This window comes from Myodes glareolus, chromosome 6 (genome assembly GCF_982192425.1).
Source record: "Myodes glareolus chromosome 6, mMyoGla1.1, whole genome shotgun sequence".
NCBI lineage: Eukaryota > Metazoa > Chordata > Mammalia > Rodentia > Cricetidae > Myodes > Myodes glareolus.
Window position 1 is genome coordinate 62,297,618 of NC_142031.1, and position 16,652 is coordinate 62,314,269.

A 16,652-nucleotide genomic window follows, 5' to 3' on the forward strand; every position below is an offset into this window, starting at 1 on the left:
TATGTCCTATTCTTACTGTGGGCTGTATTTCTGGGAAAGCATGTTTGCCCAGCAAGAAAAAGATATTTGTATGGGTTCTCTGCGCTCATTTGACAGATTCCAAATTTCCCCAGGTAAGTCACCCTCATAGATTACTCTGGGCACACAGAATGCAAATACGTACCACGTTATAAACCTCCTGGGGGAGGTATTCCATCTTACTCTCCCACCCCGACCCTACAGCCTTAAAGAACCATAAAGCAGCACTACCCCATTCAACTCCCACAGCGCGTGTGGCCTGACCTTGAGCTCATCAAATCGCAGGGTAAAATGTAAGATTTCTGCAAATTCCTTTGCCAGGGCCTGCTCCCGCTCCAGATGTTGGGTTGGTGTGTAAGGAGGGCACGTCAGAGATTCCAGTAAACTCTGCAGGGCTTTTTCTGAAAGTCAAGGGGAGACAGGGAAGTCAGACACATCCTTAAAAGCACAGTACCCAGTTCAAGTTGACACTCTCAGAGGCAACTTGTGTGGCTGGTCCCTTTTTGAGGGTTTCCCGAGCCCAGTTCACTTAGTAATCTCCTTTCTGAGCCTTGTAGAAAACCACAAATACATGAATGGAGCTTGCGTGCATGAGAGGCACTAATGATTCGAGGTGAGATGAGGGGTGAGGAGAGGGCTCCAATCAGTAAAATGTTGTACAAACCCAATTCATACCTATTGCATCCACAAAAATCCCCCAGGTGTCGGGGGCATGGGGACAGAGATAGAAAAGTCAAAGCTCCCTGGGGCTGGGTAGTTTAGCCAGTCCACGTGCAACAGAAGACACCAGTGTCAGTCTCTGGACTCCACACACATATCCAAGAGCCCTGAACACACGAGTTAAGTCACTTGTTTAACACAGTGGAAATTTAGGTCTTCTTCTAGCATGCTTCTCTCTTTCTACATCCCCATGACATTTCTCTACAAATCTACCACATTTACCCTTGTTATGTTCTTACAATAACCTCATCCCTCCCATTTGCCTATTTCTAATCATTCTCCACTCTTTTTGCTCCCATATATCTTAACAGCAAAGTCATTTAACCAATCCTCAATGGTAGGAGTTGATAAACTATGACCCATAAGCCAAATTTGGCCCACTGCTTTTTTTATGAGTAAAGTTTTATTTAAAAGGTAGAGATGTTCATCACTTCCTACATTGACTAGGGCTACCATTGGTGTTGCTGCTATGATGGTAAAATCTCGTTACTGAAAAGACAGGACACACAAGATGCAAATTCTTTCTGTTGAGCTAGAACTCAGGTTCTTGGAATTTCAGCTCACTACATCCAAATGCCCACTGAGGAAACAGAAGATTCGATTTATCTTCTGCCTGAGAACATGGGGCAACCTTCTTTGTGAAATCAGTTTGAACTCTTCCCTTAGCTGGTCGAGTATCAAGTCCTTTTCAATATCAAGTCATGGGTTCAGCTTTGGTTTTTCTCTTAGAATATGGCCCTCATTTTAGTGGCAAATTAAAGCAAAAGTTGCTGACTACCGTTACTATATTAACAGATGAAACCCCAAGCACTGACAGTGATTACACCACACTGCTGGTGGCATGGAGCCAGTCTGTCAACCTTACTCACCTCCATGCCAGCTTCTGCAGAGTCATCTTATTTCTGTGCAGTTTATTTTTGTTGTAACTCTAAAGTAAAAATGCTAACTTTATTTTCTTACATTTTGTATTCAGTTAATTGTGTTTTGGGCATGCGAGGAGACTATGGATTCAAATGAACTCTATCCTCCAATTTTGTTTTTGTTAAGAACTGAGACCAATAGACCAGAGCCTAGGTCAATTGTCATCAGAGAGGCTTCATCCAGCAACTGATGGGAGCAGATGCAGAGACCCTCAGTCAAGCATTAGGCAGAGATCAGGGAACCCCATGGAAGAGGGGGTGGAAAAATTGTGGGAGACAGAGCGGCTGAGAACACCATAAGAACATAGCTCATGAAAATCAACTAAGCAGGGCTCATAGGAGCTCATAGAGACTGAAGCAACAATCACAGAACTTGTATGGATCTGACCTAGGTCTTCTGCATAGATGTTGTGGTTAAATAGCTTGTTGTTCTTGTGAGACTCCTTACAGTGGGAGTGGGGGTGTCTGCTAATCTCTTGCCTTCTCTTGGGACCCTTTTCCTCCTATTGGGTTGCCTCATCCATCCTTAATAAGAGGATTTTTGCCTAGTCTTATTGTAGCTTGTCATGCATTGTTCAATTGATATCCTTGGGAGGCCTGCTCTTTTCTGAAGGGAGACAGAGGAGTGGAACTGAGGGAGAGAAGAAAGGAGGGATGGAGGAAGGGACACAAGGAGGGAGGAAGGGAAGGAGGTGTTGTCAGAGGCTGTAAGTTCATTTCCTGACTGCCCTGATTTGAAATAATTATACAGAAACTATATTATTTGCAATATTGTTTAGTCAATAGCTTAACCATATTTTTAGCTAGCTCCATGTCCTAAACTAACCCATCTCTATGAATCTGTGAATTGCCACATGGCTGTGACTTACTGAGTAAAGTTCAGGTGGGACCAATAAATTGGCACCAATGTGATCAACTAAATCCACTTAAAAACTTAAGAGAGTTTGAAAATAAATTCTAAACACACACACACAAAAAAATAGAGTTTAATGCAACTTCTTGCTCTATTTGCTGTCAGAAAGAAGAGACGTAGTTCCTTTAAGGTTTCCTGACCCAGCTTTAGCAGTAAAAACTACACAGCTTCCTTTAAAATGGCAGCTTCCTGGTCGCCAGCAGGAATGACTCTGGCTCTTTCAGAAGGCCTAGCACTTGAATGGGGTTTGCGGGCAGCATGCTGCAATTACTTGGTGGCAGCATGCGCCAATTGGTTACCAGAGTTGAGGTGGTGAGCATGGCTCCCACCCGGCAGTCTCAGAGGTAGTAAATGGATCTTGGCCATGTTAGAATGGGTAAAGCCAAAAGGCAAAGCAGCCTTAGTTCTAGCCACCCTGCTGAGCATTTTAAGAAGCAGTTCTGGTCAAAAAAAGATTACAGATATGCAATAAAGACAGATTCAGATGAAAAAGACCTCTAAATGGATCACAGCTTGGGAGAGAGAAAAAAAAAGAGTATAGAGAGTTATAGAAGGAAGTAAATAGTTTTAAAAAAATAAAACAAAATCTTTAAAGAGACAGAATACAGACAGTAATAGATTTATAGAGGAAAGAAAAATAAGCCATGTAAAGATGGAATATACATAGAGAGTCTGGATTATGTATATTACTGTGTTTTCTTTGAATTTTTTGACTGTGAAGGAGCTAAGTATAGAGAGACATTTCATTGTATGGGCTAAGCTAAACCAACATATAAATTTTAAAGGTATTTCAACTTCAAAATTTGGGTCTAAGGATTTGTTGCTTTGGAAAAGAGGTTCTACTTTTATTTCCATGAGGATGAGAACCCATGGAGTCTTTCTAGACTAATGTGGTTTTATTGATTAAGACTCCTTGAAAGGTCACTGTGAACATCCCCCAAAATTATTTCACCCAACAAAAAGAAGGAAGCAGTTTGAAGAGAACTATACCCAAAGTCCCTAAATGATTCTTTATAAATGTTTGTTTACATTTAAAGGGGGATATACTATAGAGATGGATACTTTGCATTGGTATGGATCTTGGTGTATTGATGCAAACTTAAGGTCAACTTTGTTATATGTATAGTTCTGTTCTCGATTAAGGTATTGGTTTGTGTAGATCATTTAAAAATGCAATACATAATTAAGAAATATAGGTAAAGAGATAGTCATCTATAATAGTCAAGCTTGTAGTCATGTTAGTTAGGTTTTCTAGATGTACAAAGTTGTATTTCAGATGGACAGTTATTCTTCAAAACTCTCAAAGACAAACAGCAGAATATGGCATTTAAAGTTTTAAGAACTTAGACTTTTCATGACAATGAGACACATCTGCTCTTGACAGCATCAATTATTTCAAAAGGAAGATGGGCATTAAAGAGAACCACGGAGTTTGTTAGCCATTTGGGCAAGAAACTGCTCTTGCCTGACCGATTTGACTGGACTTGCAGGACCCACAGAAAAATGACTGCTGAGGCTGCCTAAAGAAGGTGAGACACTCCTTCAGGGTTCCTCCTTCATGAAAGAGCCTGCCAGACATTCTGCAGGACACAGAAGAAAGTTACTGACAAACTGCCAATTCAGGTGAAACTGTCTTTGAAATTTCCTACATAACAGTAAAAAAGAAATCTCAAAGAGATCAGTAGGCTTTGAAGAGCTGGACCCAGATGAACATGATGACAAAGTGTCAAGGGACCATGAGCCAATAGAGACTCTCTGTGTGCCAATCAATGATTTTCAGAGAAGGATGCATGTGGCAGATCACAAAAAACAGGAATGATGAAAGTTGCTTACAAATGGTCTCATAGTGTGCAAGTGGGCGACCTTTTCCAACATGTAGAGCTGCTCCCTCTACCCTCTCAAAAGGCAAAATAATAATAATAATAATAATAATAATAATGATATAAGAAGTGCCATGTGGAACATGATAACTGTAATAGTGACTCACCAAGGCGGATGGAAAATTCATAAAACCGTTTCAGCCTCACAACCAGGGGGCAGACTGCATTCCAAGCCTTTTCTTGAAGTTGAATATCATTGGGATTTTGAATTGCCTATGGAAGAAAAATGGGGTGATGATGAGTTTCCAGTTTAATAAAAGTAGTAAGCCCACTCCAAAGTACCCTAAATGATTGTAGGTTATTTTTAAAAAATGCAATCCCCAGTGTGCTTTGAGAACTAGAACCACCTTGGTGGACAATGATTATCTGGATGATTCCCCAAAGAACTCATTTCTGAAGGCAGTTTCAATACTTAAGCATGAAGCTTATGGGTCTCAGGTAGATCTTGTCTCATCTGACTTGCTGCTGTATTCTTTGGTTAAAAAATAAAACAAACAAGAAAACAAAGCAAACATCAGAATTGGAAGACGTAGCACTCTCTAGTAGCACTTGATTCATCTAAAGACTGCTATTTATGAAGAACAGAGGCTGCAGCTATTACGCCTTCTCTGTGATAACACATTGTGTTCTTGCCGGTCTGTAATAAGCTCTATACTTAACGTAACCTTGAAGTAGAAATGCTGTATTGTAATAGACTTTTCCTTTGTAGCATTCGGTATGTTCTTATGAGGACGGTGGCAGAGGCGGATAATTTTTATGCAAATGTGTATGTGTGTGCGTGTTCCTAAATAAATACAGACTGCTCAGTCCATATAGGGTGATTCCTGACTACTTGGTGTGCTCTTCCTTGAAGAAGACTATTTCGCCTATTCAGCATTCCTTAGGTTTTTGGCTACTAATTTGTATTACTTTTTTTTTAAACGTCGGAAAATATAAACAAACTAGATCTACACTCTCCTTAGAGTGGGTGTTCTCTAGATGTCATGTGTGACACTGTTGTAACCTACTAAGGTAATCCCAAAAGTTCAACTGCACATGTCATCCTAGATCTCATGACTCAGAGATTCAACATCCTGGGCTTTATGACAATATTGCCCTTAAATAAGGTCATCTACTGGCCTTACTGGTTAGACAGGAGTTCCACATTCTTCTACTGTGCACTCTAGTTAGTACTAAGGCTATGCCTTAATCATCGAATGTGCATGCACTTGTGTGTGTGTGTGTGTGTGTGTGTGTGTGTGCACGTGTGCATGTACGTGCACACGTATGTAGGCTTGCTCATGTGTATAAGGTTTTTCCTCCCAGGGTTTAGTCAGTTCAGTATTGTCATTGACTTACATCTCGGATCTCTGGTCCTGCTCCTTTGTAAGCCTGCAGGTCCGTGAGGATGCTCTCGGAGTCCTGTAGGACAGCACTGATCTGGTTCCATATCTCTCGTTCTCCTTCTGTAGGCTGGGCATCTAAGTGACAGAGAAACCATGAGAAACTGAGACTGGTGTTTCTGAACAACTCTCAACGTCCGTAAACAGTCAGGTCTACCAGCTAAGCAGTCCCTTCTCCTCCTCCAGCTTTGGAAGTCACTCTGTAACTTTAAAAAATGAACACGGCTTCTGCCCATGACTCAATTCAAAGCATTCAACAACCTTTTTTGTACACATTAAACCTCGTATGAGCAAATTGTCCTAAGTGTTCATTTGCTAATTTATATAAAATGTATTTTTGTATACCTTATGTTCACATTGGGTAATAGGAAGGGTAAGCATGGTTTTGGGGAAGCCAAACTTCTTTTTAATGTCCCTTTCATTGAGTTTATTCTCCCTTAAAGCTATCACTTTCATTGTTGTCAAAATACATAACATAAAATGTACCACCTTAGCCATTTCCAAGTGTGGAGAGCAATGTTACTGATAAAGTTATGGATCCTCCCTCCATGCAGTTCCACAGCTCTCTTGATCTTGTAAAGCCAAAATACTGTATAGGGTATGCTTCTGAACAGGAAAAACGAGGGGCTATATCCATCATTGAAAAACATGTAGACTTGAGTATAGATGAAAAACCCCCTTTAATGCATAGTTCTTTTATTTTATATACTTCTACTGTTTCATATACATTTATATTATTATATGAATTAGTATATATGTATATACTAATCAACTTTTAAAGCTCATTTAATTTGGGACTGGTGTGATGACTCAGCAGGCAAATACATTTGCTGCCAAGCCTAATTTGAGTTTGATGCACGAGACCCACCTAGTGGAAGAAGAGAACCAACTTCTGAAAAATTATCCTCTGACCTCCACATGTGTGCCACGTCACACCCTCTCCCAAATAAATGAATATAATAATAATAATAATAATGATAAAGACTTGGGTAATTAACCCTTGAGGGCATAGTAGCAGCACATCATTCTAGAACCGTGAAATACAGAAAGCACTGTAATATCCTAATACACATAAATACCCCGTCTAAGACCCAAGAAATGGATAGAGTCTTCTGCGAATTCATCAGGGCATGGAAACACTCTTAGAAAAGAAAACCCATGAAAGTGAAAGCGGCCCATCTAGAAGAAGAAGGAAGTCAATGGGGGTAGGATGTGCGCACAAAAGTTTCTCAGGAAAGACACACCGGGAGATCATTGTCTAAAGGCCCATTCTGTTTATCTTTAGTCTTGACTGTGGTACCCACAGAAACACATGATGAGTGTAGGCCACATACACGAAGGCAGCATTCTGATAGCCACAGGTGCCATCTAAGCCCTCCAGGAAGTTCTTCCTTTCCGACATCCCTGGATACCTTGCCGGTTCTTATTCCCAGAAGCATTTCACGGAGACCGATAGTGGAGAAACATGGGCTATCACAGATCTCATAAGTGCTAAGAATCAGGTTAGTTTCTTCCTGTAAAACGATGCCACTGCTCAGGAAGAGAGGAACAGACAATATGCCATGTGACTTTGTTTCCAGGTATTTAAATCCTGAGATGAGGGATGTGACTTGGCTAACAGAGTGACAAGGAGAGAGTTGTATAAAGTCTAACACTTCCCTGAGCCAACCCCAATTTTATTTAATCTTTTCACAGGACAAAGGGATGTGGTTTGGAAGGTGTTGGAGATGTCAGGACTAGAGCATGGTAGCAGAGGTGAGAGAGGGAAGGAGGTATATCCACAAGGAGGGAACAGAGTGGCCTAGGGCCAGGTGGCTAGATGTCACACAGCTGCGCCAGCAGCGGACAGAGATGTTGGGAGAGAGATCAGAGAGGCTGACCTGGAAATGAAGGGGAAAGAACAGCTGATTCCTCCTTTATCCCTGAATCCTTTGCTTCCCACAAACATTGCGTAAATAGTGTCAGGTCTCAGGTTGTTCACAATATGAATCACTTCATATGTTATCCCTTTTCATTTCCTCAAAGCAATGTGGATGTCATAAAAGGAAGCCTGCACATCCATGAGTAGGAAGTCTGTCGCTGCGGAGAGCACTTCAGAGAAAATTCAAGGGAGGAGCGAGGAGTTTCTGAATTGCAATAGTGGCAAGGAGGAAAACACAAGAAGAACAAAACAAAGCAAAGCAAGAAGCCTACAAAGCCAATAAAAACGAGGCACTCAGGAACTGGAGAGACGACTCAGTGGCTAAGAGCACTGGCTGCTCTTCCAGAAGAACTGGGTTCAGTTCCCAGCACCCACAGAGTGGTTAATTACCATCTGTAACTCTAGTTCCAAGGGATCTGATGCCCTCCTCTGGTTTCCTTAGGCACAAGGTACATACACAGCACATAGACAAACATGTAGTTAAAACACCCATACACATGAAATTAAAACAACACAACAGGAAACTAAAGAAAAAAAAAAGCACTCACTCAAACCAGGAACACACTGTTTCTAAGGTAGAAAATTTTCTGATGAAGCATTTAGAGAAGAGACAAGCAAAACAGAGAGTGTGCCCCATCTGAGGGTTCAGAGTTCTACACTGTTTGTGGAAGAGGGTTGTCCCTGGAGGCGAAGAGATGTGTTGCATCTCCCCTGCCACATGGCCTCATCTCAACAAGTCACTAAGGAATAGTGTCATATGAAATAGAATTTAAACTGAGCAGCACAGGGCACAGACAAAATCTAAAAAGCATCCTGTTGTTAACCACGGAACACAAAGGGAGAAAGCTTTCACGCCACTTCATAGAAAAGACAGAAATTTCCTAAGTGCTTTCAAAAATAAACATCCTACAGAGTGGCCTCAAAGTGGTCCTACAGCTCAAACAACCAGCTCCTGTCTCCATGGCAGGTGAAGTGACACTTTGCTACATAAACTGGCAGGGACATTCTTTTGGCCACAAAGAGTTCGCATGAACGGCTTAGGGGGTGGCATCTTTTCCATGCCACAGGAAGCAGACTTGGGGTGCAGGGTGAGCATTTTCTACTTGACAGTTGTTCTCCTAGCAGCTAGAGAATATAAACAGGACCCTCAGTGCCCAGCCTCCTTTTCTGGGAAATTGTTTCCTTTGGCAGATGTTTGGCCCATTAGGGATGCTTGGTAGCATAGTCCTGTTAGGGGCTGCACAAGCCTAATCCGACAGACACTTCCTCTTACATCAAGACTTAGAGATGTGTTGGCTCATTTTCTACCATAATTTGCTACTCCCACGGGACACCCGATTTTCTCCCACCTTTCCTGCCATGGAATTGAAGTCAATTTCTCTTCCAGCCAACAGTTAGGTCCCTCATGCCAGCAAACAGGCCACCATGCCTTCTGGGCCGGAAGGTGGAATATTCCACAAGGGACCCAAATCACTGTCGGGGCACCCAGCTTTCCCAGTGCAGGGACAGCTGAGAGACTCTAATCTCAGGACTGTTCAAACTTTTGACAATGTGACATGCTGCTGTCACCTACAAAGGTGTTGAGTCACACTTACAGTTATCCCGGAATGTATATGGATCAGGCTGCATATTAGATGTGTCTTTCCTAGTGTCTGTCTCATTATGCAAGTGGCAAAAGGGCTGCGTAACCCCAAGTGATATTTACCATTGCCCCAAATCCATATGGAATCCAATGATTCATTCCACTTACATCCCACAGTACTAAAAATTCAGAACTAATTAATAATAATTTTATCCACTAGGCATAGGGCTCTGACCATATTTTTTTCATCTGATTACATATTTTCAGTGCCTGGTTAGTATATAGTATGTGCTCAAGGAAAATGTGTCAGACATATAGTTGAAGGAATGATTTATATATAGTTTTCACATTCTAGATTTTTTTTTGAGACAGGGTCTCACGTGTTTCAGTCTAGTCTTGAACTCACTATATAATCTATTGATTGTCTTGACCATCCTACTTCCACTTCCCAAGGGCTAGGAAATCAGGTGTGTGACACAGACCTGACCATGCTGGGGATGGAATCCAGGGCTTCAGGGATGTGAGGCAAGCACTCCACCTACCGAGCTACATTTCCAGCCTCCTTTGGAGATGCTTTTCTGAGTTCTGAGTTCTTTGGATACAGAGTTTACACACACATTTGGTACTCTTGTGCTATCACATTTAATAGAGATACTCAATAAGAACATGGGAAGCTGGATTCAGCTGGGACTCAGCCAGGAGATGGGATGTGGGTGCTAGGGGGCAGTGGGAGAAACAACGCTTCCATCCCCACAGCCTCTGTCCTGTTATGTGTCTGCCACTAAGACATCCGTATTCAATGGTGACCAAACTGACTCTCGCTTCATCAACACGTGTGCTTAAATCTCCCACTGCCCAGGGCCTCATTGTGGCTAGCAAGCTACTGGGACATTTGCTGTGTCTGGGAGACTAAAAAGCTGTCAAAGCCCTACCTTTGCCATCCCCGTCACTGCCCTTGCCTTGCGCTCTGGGACAGCTCTGTAAGAGGATTTGGATTCTCTTCCAGCACTACCCATATTCAGACCCAACTGCTGACCAGATTTAAAAAGTTCATTGAGTTTTCAGATGTCGAGAAATGACATCTTAAAAGGGACCCTGAAGAATTAGTGCTGGAAAAGGTTACTGTGCATAATTCCCCAGTAACCTTGAGAGCATTGGCTAAGTGACTAGCAACTCTGAACTATGGTCTTTGCTTTTCTATTTTTAACAGGAAGCTTGACTTTTTATGAAGTGGTATATCACATACACACACACACACACATACACACATGCGCACACACATTTGTCACATTGGTGTACACATACACACATACCAGATACACATACACACATACACATCTATACACATACACTTACACACATGCACACATTTACATATACACAAATACATACACACACAAAAACACATATCCACACATACACGCATTCACACTACCACTCCTGATGGTAGGGAGTCCTTGGTTCCAGTCATACATAGCCAATGACTTCTTCAGTGATGTTTCTTCTACGACTCTCATCCTGACTGTCTAATCATCTTCAACGACTTGAGCGAATTGAGAGGAATGGCTACATGAAGTGAGCGCTCATTCCGTCTGACGACGGAGCTGTGAAAATCCTTGTGATTTACACAGGCAATTTCAGAAGCCAATACTCCGAGAAGGCCTGGACCATCTGTATCCTAGCCATTATCCAGGAGCTGATTTAAGGGTCGTTTTTGGACCCATTGCTGTGGAAAGTATGAAAATTCATCCTATGTATTATGACCTTACATCCCCATTTTGGCTGTGAAGAACTCAGCAGATTTCACGCGTCTACAATGCTAAGTAGGTAAACAACCCTTTTATCAGTTAAGACAAAGGATATTCATTTTGTTCCCAGGCAGGGGATATATGGACTTCTCCTTGGCCGGCAATTGCTAGTGAGGGTTGGTGCATGTCAACTGCCAACATTTTGGGTGTTGCTGGAGGCTAGGAGGAAGGTATCCCTCTGGAGGACTCTTGATATTTTCTTTTCAAAGCTGAATGCTTGGCATTCCTCTGTGCTAAAGGGGAAGAAAGCAGTTGTCTTTGTTTGTCAGAAAGATTTCACAGGGAACAACAGCCGGCCTCCAACTGGAAAGAGGCTGTCAATTCAAAAGAGCTTTATCTCTGTGAATCAGCCAGGGCCCCATCCTGTCTTCAAAGGCAGCAAGGACTAGCACACCTTTCCCCCCAACAGCCTACTTAGGCCTGTGAGGGGAACCTGACAGAGAAGCAAATTAACCTAAAATAATCCGAGGAGAAGACACAATTTATGAGATGCCTTTGGTCTTGAAGGCAGCCACGGCATTTCATCATCAGGATGTATAGCTCTATCTCTGTGCCCCGATGGCTGCTGTGTAAACACTGGAGCAAGAAACGGCAGAAAGGATTTGCCCAGGCCATAAATTTAATCTCCAACCCATCTTCCCACCCACTTCCATACTCTCTCACCCTCTCCTGCATTCTGAATAAACTAAGAGACATAAATAATTACCTGGTGTTAAGTTTGGGGGAATGTACAATGGTAATAGCCTATAGTGCGATACTGTTTACAAAAGAAGCGTGAAATCCAAGGGTTCATTGGACAATGTAAGTGGGACCCGGCTGACACATTTGTTTGGACAGGACATCAGTTATCACACACCAGAGCCCAAAGATCTTTCCACAGAGCAATCACCCCAGGGACTGAGCAGGGTTGGGCGAGTGAAGGGCTGTCTATTTCATCTGCTTCACTGGGATCCCTGGACCCAGTGCTCTAAGCAAATCCTCTGTCACCTTAGCACTCACTGAATACCGCCCTCGGGGCACACCGGCTAACACACCTCCCCCCCCCCACACACACACACCTAAACTCCAGATTAGATCTCAGGTGAAGAAAGGGAAGTTAATAATAGCCATGTCTGCTTCCTGAATTTGATGCGCGGGGAGTTTAGACAAGGTTAAAGGTCTCAGAAAGCCGGAGTGCTAGAATATCATGGGATATAAAGAAACTCTCTCTGAATTTGTGCATATGTATGTATACTGTGCATATTCTCATGCAAACGCACACACATAAGTATAGGCGCATACGTAGAGAGGCCAGAGGACAACCTCAGGTGTCAGGCCTCACCTTCCACCTCTCTGGAGAGTCTCTTGTTCACCACTGTGCACACAGGCGGGTACACAACCCTCGGGGCCAAGCATCCCTGTGTCTCCAAGTACAAGAGCACTGGATATACAGATGTATCAACACACCCGTCTTTATACCAGTCTGGAGGATCCGAATTCAGGTCCCCACAATCGCACAACTACTTTACCCGGGAGCTGCTTCTCCAGGCCCTGGGAGAGCACATTTTGTCACTGGGTATTTGTGTTGGATCCAGAAACCACTTTGCAGGCTTGTTCTGTTTTGATTTTTATCACTCACCTTTGTCAAGTGAGCATACGAGAAAAGGACATTTGGTCACGAAATGAGAAAAATGCTTCCCATCCGTCTCCTAGCCGCCTCTGAGCCACTTTCGCAGATGCTTGGCTGAGAGGTGACAAGCACGAGGAGAGAGCAGCTGACGCAGGAAGTGGACCGGAGTCCACAAAGGCATCCCAGATGACAGGCTAACCCGATACAAACTTCTGTTCCCAAGAACAGGAAACTGAAGCCTTTTGTAAGTACACTGATAGAACAATTTTAAAAAGAATTTCCCGAATTATCACTCCCTACATATTGGTGTTATCCCTGGATTAATTTATGAGACATAGGTTTGTCTCATAAGAACACTAACATTTTAAAGATTCATCTTTAATTTTTAATTGTGTGTGTGTGTGTGTGTGTGTGTGTGCACATGTGTGCAGGATCCCTGGGAGGTCAGAGGCACTGGTTTTCTCTAGAAAGGAATTACAGGCAGCTGTGAGTTCCCCAGCGTGGTTGCTCACTGAATATGGGTCTTGCGTGAGAAGAGTATGGCGGGCTTCTGGGGAACAATTTGTGCTCTTTGTTGCAGGACCACCTCTCCAGCTCCTCCATTGTTCTAGCTGCTACCCACTCAGGAATGGTTCTTTAGCCTAATTTGGGATCTGTTCTTCTGGTTAGTGTAGTATTTGATCTCTGCTTGGGATGTTCTTAATTCCTGTACCATTGTCTCTGCTCTGCTCATATCTTACTTTCTCAATGAAATTTTTAAAAAAAAATGCTTTCAAGAAGAGATCAAGTCCGTCTACTACTCTCATTTTAATGTGCCACATCTTATCTTTCCAGGTCTCTTTGCCCCTGGCAAGAAGTCACCACCATAGCTGCTTCATCCTTAAAAATGGGAGGATTCTTTGCATATAGCCACTCAATTAGTGTCCACGAAAGCCAACGAAATTGCACTCCATGCTCAGCAAGATGACAGACCCAGGAGGAGGCAATAATCTAAGCTCAGGATTTTCTCTACGTCTTCATCTCAAGGAAGTATCCACTAGTGATGAGCTACATTAGCGGAAGAAAACTGCATTGCCCAGTTGCTGACAGTTCCTCAAACAACGCCCAAACCAACAAAACATCTTAGATGCCAGCTTCTGTGTCTGCCTCCCCAACCGGACTACAAGATCGTCAGTCGTTTACACCATGACAAACAGAATGCTTGGTGCCCGAATACCCTTCATGATTGCTTGAAAAACTGGATCATAACAACCATAAGGCAGTCCTTCTGCTCCCATGCTTCTCAATCTGGGGGTCACAACTCTGTTGGGGGTTGAAAAGCCCTTTCCCAGGGGTAGCTGAAGACCATTGGAAATATCAGATCATCACATTATGAATATCACGTTATGAATCATAACAATAACTAATTTACGGCTGTGAAGTAGTAAGGGAAATAACTTTATGATTGTGGAACTGTATTAAAGGGTCATAGCATTTGGAAGGTTGAGAACCACTGAGAACAGAGAATGAAAAGGCAGCGTAAGTACAATTACAGTGGTGTGCGGATTTAATAAAGATAGCGCACAAGTACACAAAAGTATAGATGAGCCTCGGAGACTACAATACAATACAATACAATACAATACAATACAATACAATACAATACAATTACAACAGCTGACATAAACTAGTTACAGAAAGATGCACACTGTGTGATCTCACTTATGCAATGCACATAAAAATGTCAATTAATAGAGGCAGCATGTAGAGTAGTGTCAGGGGCACTGGGGTGGGCAACATAGTTGATAATTAGCAGAGATGAAGCTTCTGTTGTGCGAAATAATTAAGTTCTAGATGCAGGGCGTGATGATTTGGCTAGTTAACGACAGTGTATTATACAATTAAAAATCTGCTAAGATGATAGAACTCATGATAGAACAAAAAACATCAAATATTAAAGGTAATTAACTCTCTGTGTGAATCAGTTTCAATCCTGATTAGTCAAAAACCCGTTCATTTTCATTTTGAGGGGATCAAGAAAGCCTCGATCTGCTAACTATATATTCAAAGACACAAAAGAATTAATGTTAATTTGTTGTGTATAAATCCATAGCTCTGTAACAAATTTTCATACTATTGTGGAAACAAATAAAAGTTGTGAGGAATATTGCTTTCTTTCTAACAGAGAACAAGTCACACAGCACACAGACCAAGCCTCTATTACTTTTACTGTAAGAACGGAGGCTGTGTATAGAGTGCAATAAATCTGAAAAGAAAGACCACTGTCCTGGACAATGCGGGCAGCGGGTGCTTTCAGGCTTGGCAGAGGGGAAGTAAGAAAAGCTAGGTTCCACAATGTACCCAAGAAGAAAATAGTGGAAATGGTCACATGCTTACATGCTCACAACTGCTCCATGTGCAGGTCCTGGCCTGGAAGCCGAGAAGTCCTAGGAGTTTCGTGGCAGAATGGGAATCAGAGTCAGTTTGCCAGCATGGTACCATGAACCCAATGCTGACAAGGACAAATTAGAACAGGAGGAAAAATGTAAGAAGATACTCTGGCCGTGGGGCTTTGGGTCTGCCTGAAAGGACAGCAGAGAGCTCGGCTTTCAAATATTCCCACTCTGGGTCCTATGAGAGTCGGAAGCAGGGACCATGCCTGGGAGCATTTCATGGAAGCGTGGGAGCCAAGGGACGGGGCCTCTGAAGCACAGCCAAGCCAGAGTTTCTACAAGAGCCAACATGGGGGAAATGGAGCTGAGTCAAGCGAATCAGGAAAGAGCCACCTACAAGACATCCTAGACCAGCTGGTCTTCCTGTCTCTATCCACAGATCTGCTTTCTCTAACACTCCATACAAATGGAGTCCATATGTAGTCTTGGTCATTGGCTTCCTTCACTTAGCTTAACAAGGTTTCAAGGTCTGTCTCCGCTGTAGCCTGTTTCAGTAATTCACATCTTTTATTGATCAGTGATATTCCGTTGAATGGATATGCCACATTTTGTTTGCCTATTCACCAGCTCATGAGCATTTGGATTTTACTTTTCGGTCCTTATGAATAATGTCACATGTAAGTACTCAAATACAAGTCTTATGTATATGTTTTCATTTTATTGGGCATATGCAGGAGCAGTCCTATCATGTGGTAACTTGAGCCTTAACCTTTGAGCATTTCAAACTGTCTCTCAAAGCAGATGGACCATTTTAATTCCCTACTTGCCTGTGGATTCCAATGTCTTCATAATCTCAACAGCACTTTTATCCTCTTCGTTTTGATGACAGCCACCCTTGTGGGCATTGACTCATGGTAGCTCTACCTCCTAGTTGATAATACTGAATATTCCTTTTCCATGGATAATTATTTATTTTTGTTGGAGAGATGCCTGCTCAGATCTCAGAGCAATCTTTGATAGATCAAATTGTTTGCTGGTAGACAAAAACTTCCTTCTAAGTGATGTGCTTTTGAATACTTTAAAGATATTTATTATTATTATTTTTGTGCATGCAAGAATGTGTATGTGTGTGAAAGAGTGTGCGTGTGTGTGTATTATATGTAACTTAAGCTGTCCCTAAACTTACCATAAAGTCTGACTCACCTCCTTGCCCCAAACTTTCAATACTCCTTCCGTTCTTGAGCTCTGAGATCACAGTCATGTGACCACCAATCCCCATTAAGCTACTTGAATGTTTACTGTCTTGAAGAGTATTACTCAAAACTCACACGGTTGCTTGCTGTAGCTCCCCTGTTACTGAACACAGTGGCAGGTCACTAGATGCATTAGCTAGAGATTGTTACCATTCTTCTGGCTGAGCATCAGAAGGAGTCAGAACTGTGGGGTAAACAGATTCTTACGGACCAGACCATTGAGTCAGATTTTTTGGGCGAAGCTTAGCTACTTTTATAAGAGAGAGTTCATCAG

At 42.4% G+C, this 16,652-nt stretch overlaps 1 protein-coding gene across 3 annotated transcripts in view; it reads right to left on the reverse strand.

Moving 5' to 3' along the window:
* Window positions 1-16,652, reverse strand: part of Cyria (CYFIP related Rac1 interactor A) — a 113,616-nt gene that overhangs the window by 14,498 nt on the left and 82,466 nt on the right. For all 3 annotated transcript variants that reach the window (XM_087907245.1, XM_087907247.1, XM_048439722.3), the window contains 3 exons: window positions 5,790-5,911; window positions 4,559-4,664; window positions 283-419 (listed from right to left, as the gene is read on the reverse strand). In XM_087907245.1, the coding sequence (XP_087763371.1) occupies window positions 283-419; window positions 4,559-4,664; window positions 5,790-5,911 (365 nt within the window). The remainder of the gene's footprint in view (window positions 1-282; window positions 420-4,558; window positions 4,665-5,789; window positions 5,912-16,652) is intronic.